This window comes from Zootoca vivipara, chromosome 12, assembly GCF_965207765.1.
Source record: "Zootoca vivipara chromosome 12, rZooViv2.hap1.1, whole genome shotgun sequence".
Classification (NCBI taxonomy): domain Eukaryota; kingdom Metazoa; phylum Chordata; class Lepidosauria; order Squamata; family Lacertidae; genus Zootoca; species Zootoca vivipara.
The window spans coordinates 45,376,064-45,393,047 of NC_142595.1; the positions used below are offsets into that span (position 1 = coordinate 45,376,064).

At 47.5% G+C, this 16,984-nt stretch overlaps 1 protein-coding gene across 2 annotated transcripts; it reads left to right on the forward strand.

Moving 5' to 3' along the window:
• The first annotated feature begins 29 nt into the window (after positions 1 to 29).
• ABHD4 (abhydrolase domain containing 4, N-acyl phospholipase B) lies at positions 30 to 15,272 on the forward strand. 2 transcript variants are annotated; one of them, XM_088655699.1, is made up of 7 exons: positions 30 to 109; positions 5,671 to 5,759; positions 8,020 to 8,395; positions 9,667 to 9,821; positions 11,309 to 11,420; positions 11,562 to 11,748; positions 13,219 to 15,272. In XM_088655699.1, the coding sequence occupies exons 2-7, from the start codon at positions 5,720 to 5,722 to the stop codon at positions 13,306 to 13,308; spliced, it is 960 nt and encodes a 319-aa protein (XP_088511825.1). In that variant the 5' UTR covers positions 30 to 109; positions 5,671 to 5,719; the 3' UTR covers positions 13,309 to 15,272. The 2 variants fall into 2 exon arrangements, with proteins under 2 accessions (XP_088511825.1, XP_034992179.3); XM_035136288.3 differs by lacking the exon at positions 30 to 109 and adding an exon at positions 1,113 to 1,380.
• The last annotated feature ends 1,712 nt before the right edge of the window (positions 15,273 to 16,984 follow it).

Below are 16,984 nucleotides of genomic sequence, written 5' to 3' on the forward strand. Positions count from 1 at the left end.
GGGCAATTCTAGAATGGGCTGATTTGTGCGCAAGCGTTGTTCATGAGCGGCTGTAAAAGGGCAGCGCAGGCACGCAATCGGATTAGAGACTATCACAGACCTTTTCCTGGTATGGGGCGTCTCTTGCGCATGTGTAGTACACTCATCCTTACACATAAGCTTTTGGTTCAAGGGAGAAATTAAAAGAAAACAAGACTTAACTTTTTAAAAAATGAAAAGAGCAAAACTAGCAGCAGTAGTATGCTATTAAGGGTTTATTTATTAATTTGCGCTGCAGGCATCCTGTTTAAGGAGAGAATTTAATGCGCATGCGTTTGTTCAATAGCAGTTACGAGAGGGTGTCATATAGGTTACATGGGCATGTTATTGCGCATGCGTAATCAGAACTCTCTGCTTCCAGCCTCACGGTAACGAAAGTAAACATCTTGGCTTTACAAGCTGCAGCTTGAAAAGAAGGCGCTTTGTACACCATTATAGCTTGGCATTCCATAGCAAGCGGCTTTGCACCCCATAATTATACCCTCAAACGCCCCATGCTACTAACAGCATAGGCTTCCCAATACAATTACAAATGCCCTATGCAGCCATTTCAAAACTACATTAGAAGTCGTGGTGCATGGAAGTAGCAGCCCCTAACTGAAAAAGAGGCAATGCCCAACTGCTTGTGTTCAGAAACCCTCCCGGCCAACAACCCTGAGAACCATTTTTTAATGATGAGCGGGGACAGAATAGTGGACATTTAATAAATGCAGATTACAGTAATTGGCTAATGTCGCCTCATAAGGGATGAAAGGGAAAAAAAAGATGATTTCTATAAAGCTAATGTTTTCTTGCATGCATTCGTTTGACACCGAAAACTAGTCCGGGGGTGCAGGATCGTAGGCTGTCCTTCCCCCTAACTGGGTCCCACACTACGAACACTTTCTCCTCCCAACACTTGCAAGTTCTCCTTACGCTATTGTACAGGAAAAAAACCTCATTATTCCCCCCCTTTTTCTAATCCTGCCCCTCCTCCCTGAAGCCATCAATCATCTCCGCTAGACTCCTCCCCTCTTTATGATGCCTCCGCCCACATCAGGGGGAAAAGAGCCCGCCCTCTTGTTCTCTCTTTCACTCCAATCTACCCGGCAAGCGGAGGGAGTCCAGAGGGCGCTGCCGCGCTCCCTTTTGGAAAATCCCTCCCGCCCCCCCTTATATAACCCAGCAGGAAGCTTATACAACAGGCCTCACCCAGACCTCCCCGCCAACCCCAAGCCATTCATAAAATATGAACCACGCCCCCAAGTTCTAGTTCCACCCCTTCCTTACGCACGCCTTTCCTCACCAGCTGTTGTGATGTTTTCCTTCTTGGGAAGTAATGGAGGAAGACCTTGAGCAGTCGTGAGTTCACTGTGGGATATTTCCGGGTCGCGGAGCCACTCTCACTCATAGATTAATTTAATTTTGCTGCTTTAATACAGATCCTGGTTCTGGAGGGAAGGGGAGAGGGGATTAAGGTTTGAAACGGGGTGATTGTTAATGTAGCCCTACAATGTATGGAGTTGTGCATGTCACTCGCTCCTACAGGTGGTTTCCCGTCCTATGTGCTTTGTTGTGTGGGTTGTTGGCTAAGCACTCTTTTGGCTAAGCGCTTGGAAGGAGTTAAAGAGACCTGCTGATGGAAGCGTTGCTCTGGATTCTGCGGAGGGGGAAGGTGTTATGATCTGTCACCAAGATACTGTCCTTAGAAAGGGATGAGGCAGGCTGGGTTTGCAAAGAAGCCGGCAGGGGAATAAGGAAGAAAAAGCAGACCGGAATCTGTATAAGGCTTGAGGCTAAATCTGCCTTTCCTCCTAAGGCAAATGGGCAGGCAAAAGACCCTCCCAATGGCAACGGAGAAAGAATTTAACACGGGAAGATACTGAGGGAATCATGCCTGTGAGATGAAATTATAGCTTGCAAGCCAAGGGGAAGTATGTGAAAAGAAGGAGGGGGATTAATTTCCAGGAGTTCCTAAATTAACTTTCTCACCAAGCCATAATTAAACTATGAAACTCGCTTCCACAGGAGGCAGAGATGACCACCAATTTAAATGGCTTTTAAAGAGCATTAGACAAATTCGTAGAGGAGAGGGCTATCAAAGGCTACTAACCATAATAGCTTTGCTTTGCTTCCACACTTACCGTAGCAGGCAGAAAGGCTTCTGAATGCCAGTTGCTGTAAAACAAAGGAGGGGAGAGTCCTCTTGCTCTTGGACCCTGTTTGTGGGTTTCCTACAGGCATCTGCTTGGCCAGCGTGAGAACAGGATGCTAGACTAGATGGGGCATTGGCCTGATCTTACATTCATATGAATTGAAAGGAAGAATATAAATCTACCCCACCCACGCCCCATGAACTGTTTTCTGCACTAGCTGGAATGTGCGAAGTCCAGACTGCATGTGAGCATGAACACAGTGCCCTCTCTGCTAGTTAAGCATAACATCCCTCCCACATAGAACTAAGCAACAAGGCTTGCAGCATTTTAGGCAGAGTTTCAAGGTCTTGGCAAGAGACAGGCTGTTATTCATAATGCCAGAGGCAGTGATGATTAAGTTCTAAATGAGAGGTGCTGAAATTCAAAGTTAAAGTAGTATGAAAACAGATCTCTCTCTCTCTCCCCCCCCCCTAATCCTAGCTGGGTGGGATAGGGCTATTCAGTGGTGAAGAAGAAAAAATCCTCTGCATGTGTTCAGAGTTTCTTGCTTCTCGATGTGGCTTTACATAGTCTGGGGGTGAGGCGCTGAGCTGATTTTGAAGGGGAGCAGTTGCCCAGGGAACAAGAGAGGCAAACACCTCTGGACTCCAGACGCTGAAGAACTATCCTTTGTGTCCAGATACAATCATTAGCTGTGGTGTTATTGGAAGGAAGCAGATTTACCTGGTGTTAGGGAAAGGCTTTTGAATGGCTACTAGTTTTACTTGGCCCTGCAATCAAACCCTTCCAGAGTGTCTCTCTGTGTGTAGGTCTGTGCTGTCTCTAATTCAAGGCACCAGGTGGTTGCGAGTCGGAAGTGATTCAGCAGAAAAGGAGAGTGACTAGACAATTTGTCTAGCTGTCCTTATCATTGCATCATAACAATAGAGCCTTGTTCTCCCAAGTTTCCCCTCCACCCAGGATGAGGAGTGCAGCCAATGTCTTTTCAATGTAACCATTTTACATTCCCACAAAGACACTGCAGGGGGTGTGAGTGGTGCTGTTCTGCAACTGACCCAGTGCTTGCAATGACTCTAAATGTGCTGATGTGCGCTATATGTTAGTTACAGTGTTGTTATCAATTTGTTTGGCTGAAGTTTGGAAAGGGAGGACCCTTACCTCTCCACTGCTTCTTTGCAAACTGAGCTCCCATAGCTAGAATTTTGATAGTGGGGCTTATGTGGAAATCCAGGGGGCAGGAGATGAAACAGCAAAAACTTAAATGTGAGTATAGTACTTTAATGCCCCTCCTCCTCCTTTGTCCACTGCAAACTGTTAGGAGAGGGAGGCAGGCAGGCAGGCACTGAAAACTGCCTATCCGATCACATGACTCTGGCTATAGGGGATCTGATCACTCACAGGATCATGGAATGGACTTTGATACCACCATAACGATAAAGTTCAGCATTTATGCAACATATTAGAAGTTTCATTGCATGTGCAACATATTAGAAGTTTCATTGCATGTTGGAATAGATGAAGCTGCCTCATGCTGAGCCAGTCCATCTAGTGCAGTACAGTCGTACCTCAGAATTCAAACGCCTTGCAAGTCTTAACGTTTTGGCTCCCGAATGCTCCAAACCCGAAAGTAAGTGTTCGGGTTTGCGAACGTTCTTTAGAACCTGAATGTCCAACACAGCTTCCGATTGCCTTGGTTTCCAAATGTTTTGGAAGTCAAACGACTTCCGGAACGGTTTCCGTTCAACTTCCAAGGTACGCCTATATTGTCTACACTGACTGGCAGCTACTTTCCAGGATTCCAGGCAAGGTCCTCTCACTGGGACCTTCTGCATGCAAAGCAGGTGCTCTACCACTGAGTTAAATCCCTTCCCCACAAATTTGATGATGGCGTACACCATCACATTATTCCTTACAACAGTCCCACAAGCTTGGCCGGTATTATCTAATAGTATTTTTATTCTAGAGTGTCGGGCTAGGACCAGGGAGACCCAGGTTTAATCCACACTCTGTGTTGACCATCATGGGCTGCTGTTCTCTAAATCAGTGTTTCTCAACCTTTTTTGGGCCAAGGCACACTTGTTCCATGAAAAAAATCACGAGGCACACCACCATTAAAAAAGTTAAAATTTTTAACTCTGTGCCGCCCTATATTGACTATATAATTATGACTGTAAGAAACACTTGCCAATTGCTGTGTTGGTTGCAATCTCCTGTAATAAGGCTTCACAAGCCGCTGATTTCTCTGCCAGCACAATCCTTTGCTCAGCAAGTTTCAGGTTGAGCTCATCCAGCCAGCTTCTTTAAGTTTGTCTAAAACCACCCTCCCGTGGTGGTGGCTGTTGAGAGCTGCGCTCGCTCCGCGTCGTGACCCGGCCGGCTTCCTTTCCGCCAGGCACATAACATTGCAATTCGCCCTTCTCATCGCCGCACACCAGCCAACGTCTCGTGGCACACTAGTGTGCCGCGGAACAGCGGTTGAGAAACACTGCTCTAAATGAAACAAAAAGATGCAAGTGGCTAGTCTTCAGGCTGTGGTGAAAACTGCATGGTTCAAAACTTAACAGCACTGCTAGGATATTGGCAGGTTTTCAGCGATTTCAAACATAGATGTGTCAATATGCTGCAGAAACTGTATTATCACCTTTGCAGTGAGAAATGGAGGCTAAGGGAGAAGGTATTGCCTTTGGACCACTAAGTGAGTTCAGGGCCGATTTCACTTAGGGATTTCCCAGCCCATTATTTAAGCGTATTTACTTAGGTATTAACTCACTTTGCCCTTAATGGGACCTAGGTTCATAATGTAGGGTGGCAGCCTTGTGGAATCACAGAATTGTAGAGTTGGAAAGAGACCCCAAGGGTCATCTAGTCCAACCTCCTGCATCTCAACTAAAGCATTCAGGACAGAAGGCTATCTAACCTCTGCTTTGAAACTTCCACATGGCAGCCCTTTCTGTTCATGTTCAGTATTTGTGTGTGGAGTTACTGTACAGTATTTGCATTGCATCGGCTCTCGTTTTCAGGAAGTGAAAGCTTTGCATTTTGCTGAGAAAAACAAGGTGGCCCATCAGGAGTGACGCCTAGAAACATGGGAGCATTTCCTCTGAGTGCTTTTTGAACATATCCCTTCTCTTTGTGCTTTAGAGACCCTAGTTCAGGTATCCCCAAACTGTGGCCCTCCAGATGTTTTGGCCTACAACTCCCATGATCCCTAGCTTAAGAGGACCAGTGGTCAGGGATGATGGGAATTGTAGTCCAAAACATCTGGAGGGCCGAAGTTTGGGGATATCTGCCCTAGTTATTCAAGGGCTTTTTCCTGCTCTATCAAGTCACATTCTCCTCCAATCACAGAGTTGCAAAAGCTTGCTATGGGAAGCAGCTGTTTATCACTGACCCCCTTCAATGTCTTCCTTTTCCTTTCTTCTCCCAACCCCTTTGCTCTCCCTTTCTGCCTGCCTCTGCCCACCCATGTCTCAACAAAACTATATCCTTTCCACAGGACCCAAGGCTGGCTAGGGGGCTGGCTGCCTGCCTGGCGTCCCACCTCCATGTCCCACCTCAAGAACGTGGAAGCTCGGATCCTGCAGTGTAAGTAAAGGAGGGCTTGAGGAGCGTCCTCTTTCTCCTTTGTCCAAAATAGAGATGGTAACTAATATCCTATAAGATCTGTCGAAAGACCCATCTAGTCCAGCATCCTATTCTCACAGCAGCCAACCAGAGTCCTGTGGGAAGCCCCACAAGCAGAACCTGAGGACAGTAGGACACTCCCCTCTTGCAATTCCCAGCAACTCTCCTCTGACAGTGGAGGGAGAACAGAGTCATCAGGGTTGGTAGCCATTGATAACCTTGCCCACTAGGAATTTGTCTGGTCCTCTTTTGAAGCTGTCCCAAATTGGCAGCCATCGCTACCTCTGGTTGGGAACGATTTCCATGGTTTAATGATGTACTGTAAGAAGAAGTGCTTTCATTTGTTTATCCCATAGCTGCCAAGTTTTCCCTTTTCTCGTGAGGAAGCCTATTCAGCATAAGGGAATTTCCCTTAAAAAAAAGGGAGAACTTGGCAGCTATGGTTTATCCTGAGTCCTCCAACATTCAGCTTCATTGAATGGCCTCAAATTTAAGCCAAGACACACAGAGAGAGAAACTTGCCAGAGAAGTTGCCAGGAAAAAATATATGCCATGGCTCCATAATAATCTTAGTTGGCAAATAACAATTGGTGGTGGTGGGGAGTTTCTGTGGTTTAATTAAGACCCACCAAGAAGTGGAAGGGTTTTGTTTCTTACCTTGAGCATCAGTTTTAGGGTATCTACACGTGACACCCCAAGGCTTACTGTGGTTGCCTGCCCAGGACTTCCCTGGTACTAGTTTTCCTCTGGCCCAGCACTCTTGAGCAAAACCAGGTGGTTGGGCCTAAGGTGCCATTTTTATTTTCCACAATGCTCCTTGTGTACTTGTTTATATGTTGTATTAGCCTTCCATTACATTAGAAGTGCAGCACAATAGAACAAACAAGTAAAACAATTTTAAAAGCGGATAAAAACACTTCCAAGCAAAACCAACTCAGTATAGATTTACCAGAGTAGAAGAGTTGGGTCTCATAACAATTGCCTAACTGTTAGGGTAAAGAGGTGTGACTTCAGCATACACCAGAAGCTGTGTAATGAAGATCCTAGATCAGGGGTCCCCAGACTACGGCCCCCGGGCCGGATGCGGCCCAATTGGCCTCCCAATCCGGCCCACGACGACCCCCGCCGCCCGCTGCCGCCACCCGCTCTCGCGGCGCGGCGGCGATCTTCAAAATCTGAAAAAAAAATCGCCGAAAATCACTTGTGCGCATGCGTATGGGCCTCTCCCGACCCAGAAGAGGTCATTTCCGGTGCACTTCCGGGTCGGGGGAGGCCCATACGCATGCACACAAGCGATTTTCGGCGATTTTTTTTCGACCGTGTGCGTGTGCGCATGCGCACGGGTGCGCACTCCCCCGCCCTCCGGCCCGCTGCGCGCACACTCCCCTGCCCTCCAGCCCGCCGTGCAGTCGGCGAGGCGGGCACCGGCCCGAAGCCCGGTAAGTCTGGGGACCCCTGTCCTAGATGCACCTCTGTGGGGCAGGAGTTCCTCAACTTACAGGTTACCACAGAGAGGACCATTCCCCACACTTCTGAGGGTGGCTGTCAAGAGAGCCTTCTCTGTCAATGTACAGCAATGCCTGGTGGCATTGTGATCCTGAATATGGAGATTTCCCCCCCCCCCTAGATCTTATTGCTCATAACTAGAGCCACCGCCTGCTTAAAGAAATCTTGATTGCTTAATCAGGTGAGTTTTAATGGATCAATCAGTTTATACAAGCATGCATTTGCACACAGACAAATGCTTTTTGGAGAAGAAAAGCATTCTTTTGTCTAAGCTTTTGTCTAAGAAGCATTTAATGGAGTGGGGGTGAGAGAAAGAGGAATACCTCTTCTAAAACAATCTCTGCTGTCTGATTGTGATCTGATCTGGTATTTGATAATTGCCATGGGCATCTTGCTAATTTTGTCAGAAGGCTTTTGAAGTGATTAGCCTAACTGATGAGGTAGACGAGATTTGTAGGGGGAGACCTGAAGACAACAGCCATCTTTCTGGACTATTGGCCATGCTGGGTGGGACTGATGATAGTTGGAACCCACAGTTTCCTCTATATCCAGGGAACATCTTTCCTCCCATCAAATCCCTTTCTGCAGCCATTAGTGCTAGTGTGCCTTGTAACATCCAACAGAACCTGGGCCCCATGGTATGTATTGTTTTTTTTTTGGGGGGGGATCCTGGATAATAGATGCTCACCTTCCCCTTTCTCTCTTCCATCTTCAGGCCTCCAGAACCGATTTGTGGCCCGATACATCTCCCTTCCAAACCATGCCAAGATCTGGACCGTATCACTGTCTCCAGAACGGGCCAAGGGACGCACCCCCCTGGTGATGGTGCATGGCTTTGGTGGGGGCATCGGACTCTGGATCCTCAACCTAGACTCGCTGAGCCAACGTCGCCCTCTCCATGCCTTCGACCTCCTGGGGTTTGGCCGCAGTTCCCGGCCCCCCTTTTCCCGGGATGCCCAGGAGGCCGAAGAGGAGTTTGTGAACTCCATTGAGGCCTGGCGTCGGGAGATGGGCATCCCCAGCATGATCCTGCTCGGCCATAGTCTTGGTGGCTTCCTGGCAGCCTCCTACAGCTTGCAGTATCCAGAGAGGTACATTTTGTGGCTCTAGGCAGGGATGATGGGAATTGTAGTTCAGCAACATCTGGTTCTCCATGCCTATAGTAACTGAAGCAGAGCTCTGACCTCCTGTGTTGCAGCCAGCCTTGTTATAAGCCAGGTGTAGCCAACTAAAAGTGGCCTGCGGAGGGTGGGTAGGTGGCTTCTTGAGCTCCCAGGCCTGGGATCCCTCACCCGTGCTATGTCATCTGAAATATATCCTGCCCATCTCCCTCTCCCCACCTGCTTCATAGAATGGTAGATATGGAAAGAACCCCAAGGGTCACCTAGTCTCAGCTAAAGCATCCATGACAGGTGGACATCTAATCTCTATTTAAAAACCTCCAGTGAAGGAGGTAAATACCCTAAGTCAGAAAGGTTGGCCTGGACAGGGAGGTCATACAGAAGTTCCAGAAAGATCCTAAGGCCCAGGACATCAGAGAGTCTGTAGTAGTATTGTTCATAATTTCTAGTGGAATAGACCTGCCAGTAATGCCTGTCTTTCTGCCCTTCCCATCTAAGTCAAGCATATAGATGTTATTAAGAGGCTGATCTCACTGGAGGTACTTAATTGGGTACCTAAGTAGGCTCTTAGGATAAACGTTGGATGGTATAGCCTTTGCTGGTTTGTACCACTTGAGAATTTAGGTGTGGGAAATCAGATACTCAACTAAGTATCATAAATGAATGATCCTCGCATATAGTAAGCTAACATATCAGAGAGAAGATCTTCCTGGCATGCTAGTTTTCCAACATGCAGAGCTTTTAGAGTGTGGAATTATTATTTTCTTAAGCAGTCAGCTGGATTTGTGACCAGTGTTAGAAACTGAGATATGAAAACTAGGAGCTAAATGACACCTTAAACCTGGGTTATGGGCACATCCATGGAATGTCAAGGTGCTCTTTAAAATAAGAATACAAAGCTGAAAATGAATGAACTGCAGCTAAAATATTGTGCTCATTTTTCACATGGTCTAGTCCTTCTCCTGCCCACTACTCTAATATTCTTAAGGGGGTCTCTTCTCCAGTCTTCAGAGAGTGAGTGGAAATGGGGAAGCAGAAAAAGGTCCTCCTTTCCTTTCACTCTGCAGTTTTAATCTGAAATCTTAGGTGCAGTACTGCACCCAGAGCCCAGAAACTGCTCGTGCTAATGAAATTCCCAGTTGCAAAATGTGCCTAGATGAACAATGGAGATTTCGAACACTGTTTGTGACTGGCCTCTGTGCACATGTACCCTGAAGTAAATCATGCCTCTCCTGACCCAGGGTGAAACATCTGATCCTCGTGGATCCCTGGGGCTTCCCCATGCGTCCGTCCGACCCGGCTCAGATCCGCACCCCTCCAACCTGGATCAAGGCTGTGGCGACGGTGCTGGGACGGTCCAACCCTCTGGCTGTGCTTCGAGCTGCTGGGCCCTGGGGTGAGTGAAATTGGCAAGAAGATTAAACGGAGGGTGCCGGGAGAATAAGCAGCGGGATGTGCCGGAATTGACACTTGTTCATAGTAGAAGTGGCCGAGCTTATTATCCCTGTTGCTGAAAGTTGCTGAGGCAAGTGGGACCTGCAACAAAAAATGTTACAGGTGAAGGGTGACAGCCAGCCATACCCACTTTCATGTTACTCCATTGCATTCCATTCTCCCTAGTTTTCTGGATCCCCCACCTGGAATTAGTTAGCATTCTGTTGCCACTGAATATTCTCATTCCTCATAGGGCTATTTTACTCTGTCTTTGATTATTTCTATTTTTCCTTAAAACTTTTTTTGTACTTCTGTAAATCTCGGGGTTTCCCCAAGCCTGTTGATAGCATGCATTTTGGCTACATAATAATAATAATAATAATAATAATAATAATAATAATAATAATAATAATAATTTATTGTTTGTAGCCCGCCCATCTGGCTAGGTTTCCCCAGCCACTCTGGGCGGCTTCCAACAAAAAAATTAAAATACATTAAGGTGTCACACATTAAAAACTTCCCTGAACAGGGCTGCCTTCAGATGTCTTCTAAATGTCAGGTAGTTATTTATCTCTTTGACATCTGATGGGAGGGTGGGCGCCACTACCAAGAAGGCCCTCTGCCTGGCTCCCTGTAACTTGGCTTCTCGCAGTGAGGGAACCACCAGAAGGCCCTCGGTGCTCAAAGGATCCATGCTCAAAGAAATCTGTTTTCTGGTATTTAAAAAAAGTGAATTCCCTTCCTGGAATACTTCATGTATCTGATGAAGTGGATTATCCATCACAAAAGCTTAAGCCATAGCACATTTATTGATCTTTAAGGTGCCACAAGACTCTCTTGTTCTGAGCTGTTTCTACCTCTCTTCCTGGATATTCCCAAATTGGGTGACCCCAATACCCAATATTTAAACAAATGGGAGAAAAGCTCTTTTCACTTTCTCCATTCCATGCAAAACTTCCTTTACTTATCTTTTTTCCCCTTAAAAAGCAAACAATCCCAGAAGACCAGTCCCATAGATATTTGGGGGGGGGTGGTAATCCCAAGTGCATATGGGTAGGATGAGATCGCATGGATGACGAAAACATTTGCCCTTGGACTTGAATCCAGGACACCTAGTCCCATATCTCACATGTTTGCGGGACGACCTCAAATGAGGCATCACCCACCTCCCTTAGCACTTCCATCTGTAAAATGGGCAGAGCTGTGCTTGGAGATAAATGTGGAGAGGAAGTGGTTCTCACAGGAAGTCACTTGGGATGGCAGTTATTTTGGAGATGTAAACAATGACGTTTTGAGATCTACAGTCCTGCTTGTGGACCCTTGGCAAAGAGGAAAGCTGCTACCCAACTTGAAAAGAGAAATTCATTCATTGCTGTTTTTATTTTTTTATTGGAAGCTCAAGTAAAAGTTTGATGAGAACCCACTGACTGCATCCACCCTTTCCTCCAGGGCCTGGACTAGTGCAGCGCTTCCGTCCAGACTTCAAGCAGAAGTTTGCTGATTTCTTTGACGACGATACCATCTCGGAGTACATCTACCACTGCAATGCCCAGACACCCAGGTGAGGTCCTCCACTGTTTCACATCCACTGTCAGAGGCAGAATGCCTCGGAATACCAGCTGCTGTGGGGAATGTGCTGTGGTCCATGTTCCTGTATCTATTAACACTACTGCATTTCCATCCATGCACTCCCTCATTGCAGTGGCGAGGCCGGGTTCAAGGCCATGTCGGAGGCGTTTGGTTGGGCCCGGCGCCCCATGTTGGAACGCATCCACCTGGTGCGCCGCGACTTGCCGATCACTCTCATCTACGGTGCCAATTCCTGGATTGATACCAGCACCGGGGAGAAGGTCAAGAGCCTGCGGCCGGGGAGCTACGTCTGTGACATGGTAGGAACTTTGGCACGTAGAGAGAGATGGGGAGCAGAGCATGAATGTAGTTGCCGTTGCATTGGATGTTCCTCGTGTGGGAATGGGGGCCTAAGTAGAGAATCCTCTAGCCTAAAATCCTCCGCATTTTTGCAATTCAGATTTCCCCATCCTTATGACTGAGGGGAGAAACGTGGCCAAATTCTAGTGGCAGTCAGGAGCTAAAGAGGACTGAGCATAGAGGGTAGAAGAGTTAAAATTCCAGTTTCAACATACATGCATAGGAGAATGAATCAGTGGCACCCTGGTTCTGGGCCTCCCTCCCACCGATAATAAGGCACAGGAATCCCTCTACATAGTGATTTCTCCCCATTCAATGACATTTGATGTTTTAACTTCTTCAGCTGCCCTGAAGACCTTGTGGTCAAAAAGCCAGCTAGAAGCACTTCTGATGTGTAACTCCAAAATGGTTTTGCTCGAGGCATCTCAGTAGAGCACTTTGGTGTGTCAGGGTTGGTTGGGGGGGTGCGGGGAAGCTGTCCAGTTTCATATCAGTCAGGTGTCTGCTTAATCCAGATATGCAGGATGATGAGTGGGCCAATAGCAGCATCGGAAGGGAAGGCCAACGTCACACACAGCAGAGCAGGCCCAAAGGCAGTCAGGATTCAAAAGTGCAGAGGTATTCACAGGGGTCAGTTGCACAAGGGTAGGAATCGGGAACAGGAAGCCAGTTGCACACAGCTAAGGAGCTGTGGTGTTAAGAAATAAACCCTCTGGGTCTGAGTGCTCATGTAGCCTGAAGGCTCTGACCCAGGAACAAATGGTTAGCCCAGACTTCAAGCTTTATTGCTCTCAAGGAAACACCTTGTTCTTGAAGGCCCCTTATTCATGGGGATGTCGGTTCTTCTGGACCTTTCTTTAAAATTTCATATTCTTTATTGAAAATAAGAAGTAAATACAGCTGTACCTTGGTTCTTGAACACCTTGGTACTCGTATGTTTTGGCTCCCGAATGCCCAAAACCTGGATGTAAGTGTTCCGGTTTTTGAACGCTTTTCGGAAGCCGAACGTCTGATGCAGCTTCCGCTTGAGTGCAGGAAGCTCCTGCAGCCAATCGGAAGCCGCGCCTTGGTTTTCGAACATTTCGGAAGTTGAACGGACTACATTCAAGAACCAAGGTACGACTGTAATTGCAAGTGCACAGAGTAAGATGATACGCAAAGAAGAAAAAGACAAAGAAACAGCACCCATGTAGAAAACAAAAAAGAACCCCCCAAAAAAGAAAGTTTATTATTGTAGTTAACCACACCTTAACCTAAGACAGTATTTATAAAAATGAATTCCAAATATTGTTAAATTTGTCCATGGCGAGTCTGCGTCTGTATGCAACTTGTTCCTCTGGACTTTGAGGGGGCATGCTTTGTTGATGGGTGGCTGCCCGACGCTGGGGAATATTTCTATCTCCCCTTCTGATTCTCCCCCTTGCCCTCAGGCTATTCCGGGTGCCTCCCACCACGTCTATGCCGACCAACCCCATGCCTTCAATGCTGCTGTGGCAGAGATCTGCGACTCAGTTGACTGACCGCCCGTGACCCAGAAGAGCTGGTGCGACGCACACAAGAAACACAACGCACACGCAAGACATCGCTCGTGCTCCCCGAGAAGCGGGGACACCAGCTCCTCAAGATGGCCGCAAGCGGGTCTTGGAGGATACCTGCCCCCCTCCCCCCCTTCCCAGATTTGTCCCTGAATCTTCATTCTAACTTAAAGGTTGCAGGCCGCCTGCTTTGGGTTAATCGAAGCTCCAATCATTTTATTTTCCCCTAATTTCATGTGCCTCCTGGTGTGCTTTATCCTGCCTCCCTCCTCCAAGACATTCCTCTTTCTGTGCTGCAACAGGACTGTCCTCCTCTGCTACCTCACCCACTTTTCCGACCCCCTTGGCTGTTGGTTCTTCCCATCCGTTTTTTTGGGGTTTTTTGCAACACCATCCACAGTATTTGCATGCTGGAAAGCTTTTTTTTTTTAAAGAATATTTTCTGTTGCAACCACTGATGTCACACCGGGGTAACATTTGCTTACACCTGCACTCTCTCTCAGTCTGGTGGTTAAATGTGGAGACTGTTTTTCTCCTTGCCAGAGATGCTATTGCTGATCCGGTCAGTCAAGGCTATTTGGTTCATTAAGCTGGAGGGAATGCAATTATATTTCCCTTTGGCAGATGTCACTTTTAACCTCACCTAAATCAAGGAGACAGCCAGGATTGGAGGGGAATTGGGATATATGTTCCCATTGACCCTTTCTCCTTAAGGGGGCGCTGTTCTGTACCGATACCCGCTTGAATGGTCATTGGCTGTGGGAGAGGGCTCTGGCCATGTCTGCTCACCAATAGGAGAGCACGATCAGGGTGTGCACATCAAGGGAGCCTGGGCCCTTCGTGGGCTGCCATGCGATGCTCCAGGCACGATGCAAAGACAGCAACTCTGGAGGCAGTCCCAAATCAGGACAGTATACTGAGTTTGGGAAGCGGGCATGGGGCTAAGACCTCCAGCCACATCAGCTGGGATCAAGAAATGATCTGCTGGCCCCACTACATCCTCCCTGATGCTAGGGGAGAATCAGAAAACTAGAACAAGGAAATGATAGGTTGTCCTTCTAAAGGAAGACCCTTTTAGCACTTATGTGGCAGGGAGCGGAGGCTGAAAACAGCCCAGCATCCTCCATCAAACACAGAGCTGGCCAGTATTTGGAGCTGTTTGTATCCCTTGGCCACAACTGTTTCTGCGATCTCATGATATTCACAAACTCTGTTTTTGCCGTTTGTGAATTAGCCTTCTTTTTTTTTTTGCAGGGGCGGAGGAATTTCATATTTTAAGAAGGTTTGAGAATCCTGACATAACCTCAGAACTGTTCAGTTTATGTACCGTTGTCCAACTCCGGACGGCAGCAGCAGTCAAAAATTGGCTAGAGAGAGAACAAGCACAGTTGGCTTTCACAGCGCAAGAGTTTTGGGAATCACTCCTGCTCTGCTCTCTCACTTGAGCCCCACCTAGTGGTGAAAAGCAGACAACGAAGGCACCTAGTGGCGCAGGTTGTATGACCATTCCCCCCATGCAATGGGTTCCTGCCTGCAAAAGATGCTCCTTTCTCTCAGACACATGTCCACAATCCCTACTAACTGCCATCTTGGTGGAGGGCAGGAAAAAAAACCTCTATTGCCTGCTTTCCTCTTCCTTTTCTATTTTTGCTGAGATGTTAGCTGTCTGGAACTCGCCCCCGCTCCCCTGCTGCATGAGGCAATGGCTGAGGTGGGGGAGATGCACTTACTGAAAGGGCAAAAATAAACAGAATCCTGTCTCCTTAGGACCATTGGGAGCTGTGGCCTTCTAGTAGCGCATGCGTGTGTAACCTGCTTGGTGGTGCCATGTTAACGTTATCTGTGGGAGGTTGTTCCTAATCACCTGCCGGTGCTTTGTATAGAATTCACCTTGGTTTGTACTAAATTTTGTATGTTTAGTAAAGTAAAAGGAAAGTGTTGTTTTGAAAGAGGCTGCATCATTTCTCTGCGTTTAGCATTTCCTTGTGCCCCTTTTCTCTGCCGTTCCTTCATGCCCCATATTTTCCTCTGAGACATGAGCCATTTTTCTCATGGGCCACATTCCCGTGGTGGGCGGGGCTTTAGGCAAAGGGAGGGGCAAAGGAGGGTTGTGGAGCAGGCTTGCACCCCAGCCTTGCAAAATTTGGAGGTTTTATAAAAGCGCATCCTGAAATGGACTGCTAAATCAGTAGAGCATGAGATTCTTAATCTCAGGGTTGTGGGTTCGAGCCCCATATCGGGTGGAAGATTCCTGCATTGCAGGGGGTTGGACTAGATGATCCTCGTGGTCCCTTCCAATCCAATTCAATGATTGTATGATCCAGAGACGTTTCTCCACACAGGCAGGACAGAGGCATTGCAGTCAAGAACACTTCAGCCAGGAAGAAGCATTTGAAACTGAAGAGGGGGGGTTGGTGAGGGGGGTGTCCTGGGCACAGAGTCCTGAGAGTTTGATAGAAGGAGCAGGTTTATAGCTAGGTGGTACTCCTGGGTCCTTTGCTGTCGCTCGAGGCTCAGGTGGCCTCAGTGGCCCGGAGTGCCTTCCATCAGCTTCGGCTGGTGCCCCAGCTACACCCCTATCTTGACAGAGGTAGCCTAACTACTGTTGTCTATGCTCTGGTAGCCTCAAGGTTAGATTACTGCAATGTGTTATACATAGGACTGCCTCTGAAGATGGTTTGGAAACTTAGCTCCTGCAGAATTCAGCGGCCAGGTTTCTCACCAGAGCAGGGTGGTTTGAGCATATTACACCGATCCTGGTCCAACTGCACTGGCGGCCAGTTAGTTTCGGGGCCCAATTCAAAGTGCTGGTTTTGACCTACAAAGCCTTAAATGGCCCAAGGCCACAATACCTCAAGGACCTCATCTTCCCATATGAACCTACCCGGACCCTGAGATCATCTTCCGAGGCCCTCCTTCGTGTGCTGCCTCCTTGAAAAGTCTGGAGGGTGGCAACACGAGAACAGGGCCTTCTCTGCAGTGGCTCCCCATCTGTGGAATGCTCTCCCCAGGGAGGTTCACCTGGCGCCTTTATTATACAGCTTTAGGTGCCACATCAAAACGTTCCTTTTTAAACAGGCCTTTGGTTGATCTTATTGACATACAACACCCTTTTAGAATGTGGCTTGGGGGGGTATTGGGTTATTGCTTTTGATTTGATTTTATATGTTGTGGTCTTGTTGTGAACCACCCTGAGACCTCCAGGTATAGGGCGGTGTACAAGTTGAATTAATAATAATATAATAATAGGCCTAGAGTTTGAACCTCCCTGTGCACAGGCACCAATAAGTCGCTGCATCACATTGGAAGAGACACGGGTTCAGGTAAGAAACATTGAGTGCTTGACAATGGGCAGGGTATGATCAGTTGCAGATCAACTTGTGCACTGCTCAGTGAACAGGGAGAGGAAGGGATGTGCAGTCGAAAGACACAGGAAAAGCAGCATTCAATGCACATTTGAGTTTAAAATGTGAACGTCGCCAGAGAAACTTAAGCACCACCTGAAAGTACGTAGGAGTAAAGCTGAACCAGAGCACTCTGCTGCCATCTGGTGGACTTCAATAAGCAACATCGGAGACCACTTATTCCTGTTAAATGTGATTTATTTATTTTTTGTGGGGTGGGTGGGTGGATGAAATACTTACGACTTCTCAACACATGA

Excerpts from the sequence above, each read along its gene's own strand:
- ABHD4 (XM_035136288.3), top strand. The coding sequence starts at position 1,358 with ATGGAGGAAGACCTTGAGCAGTC. Across the intron at positions 1,381-5,670 it reads GAGGAAGACCTTGAGCAGTC|GACCCAAGGCTGGCTAGGGG; the intron begins GTGAGTTCACTG and ends TCCTTTCCACAG. Across the intron at positions 8,396-9,666 it reads AGCTTGCAGTATCCAGAGAG|GGTGAAACATCTGATCCTCG; the intron begins GTACATTTTGTG and ends CTCCTGACCCAG.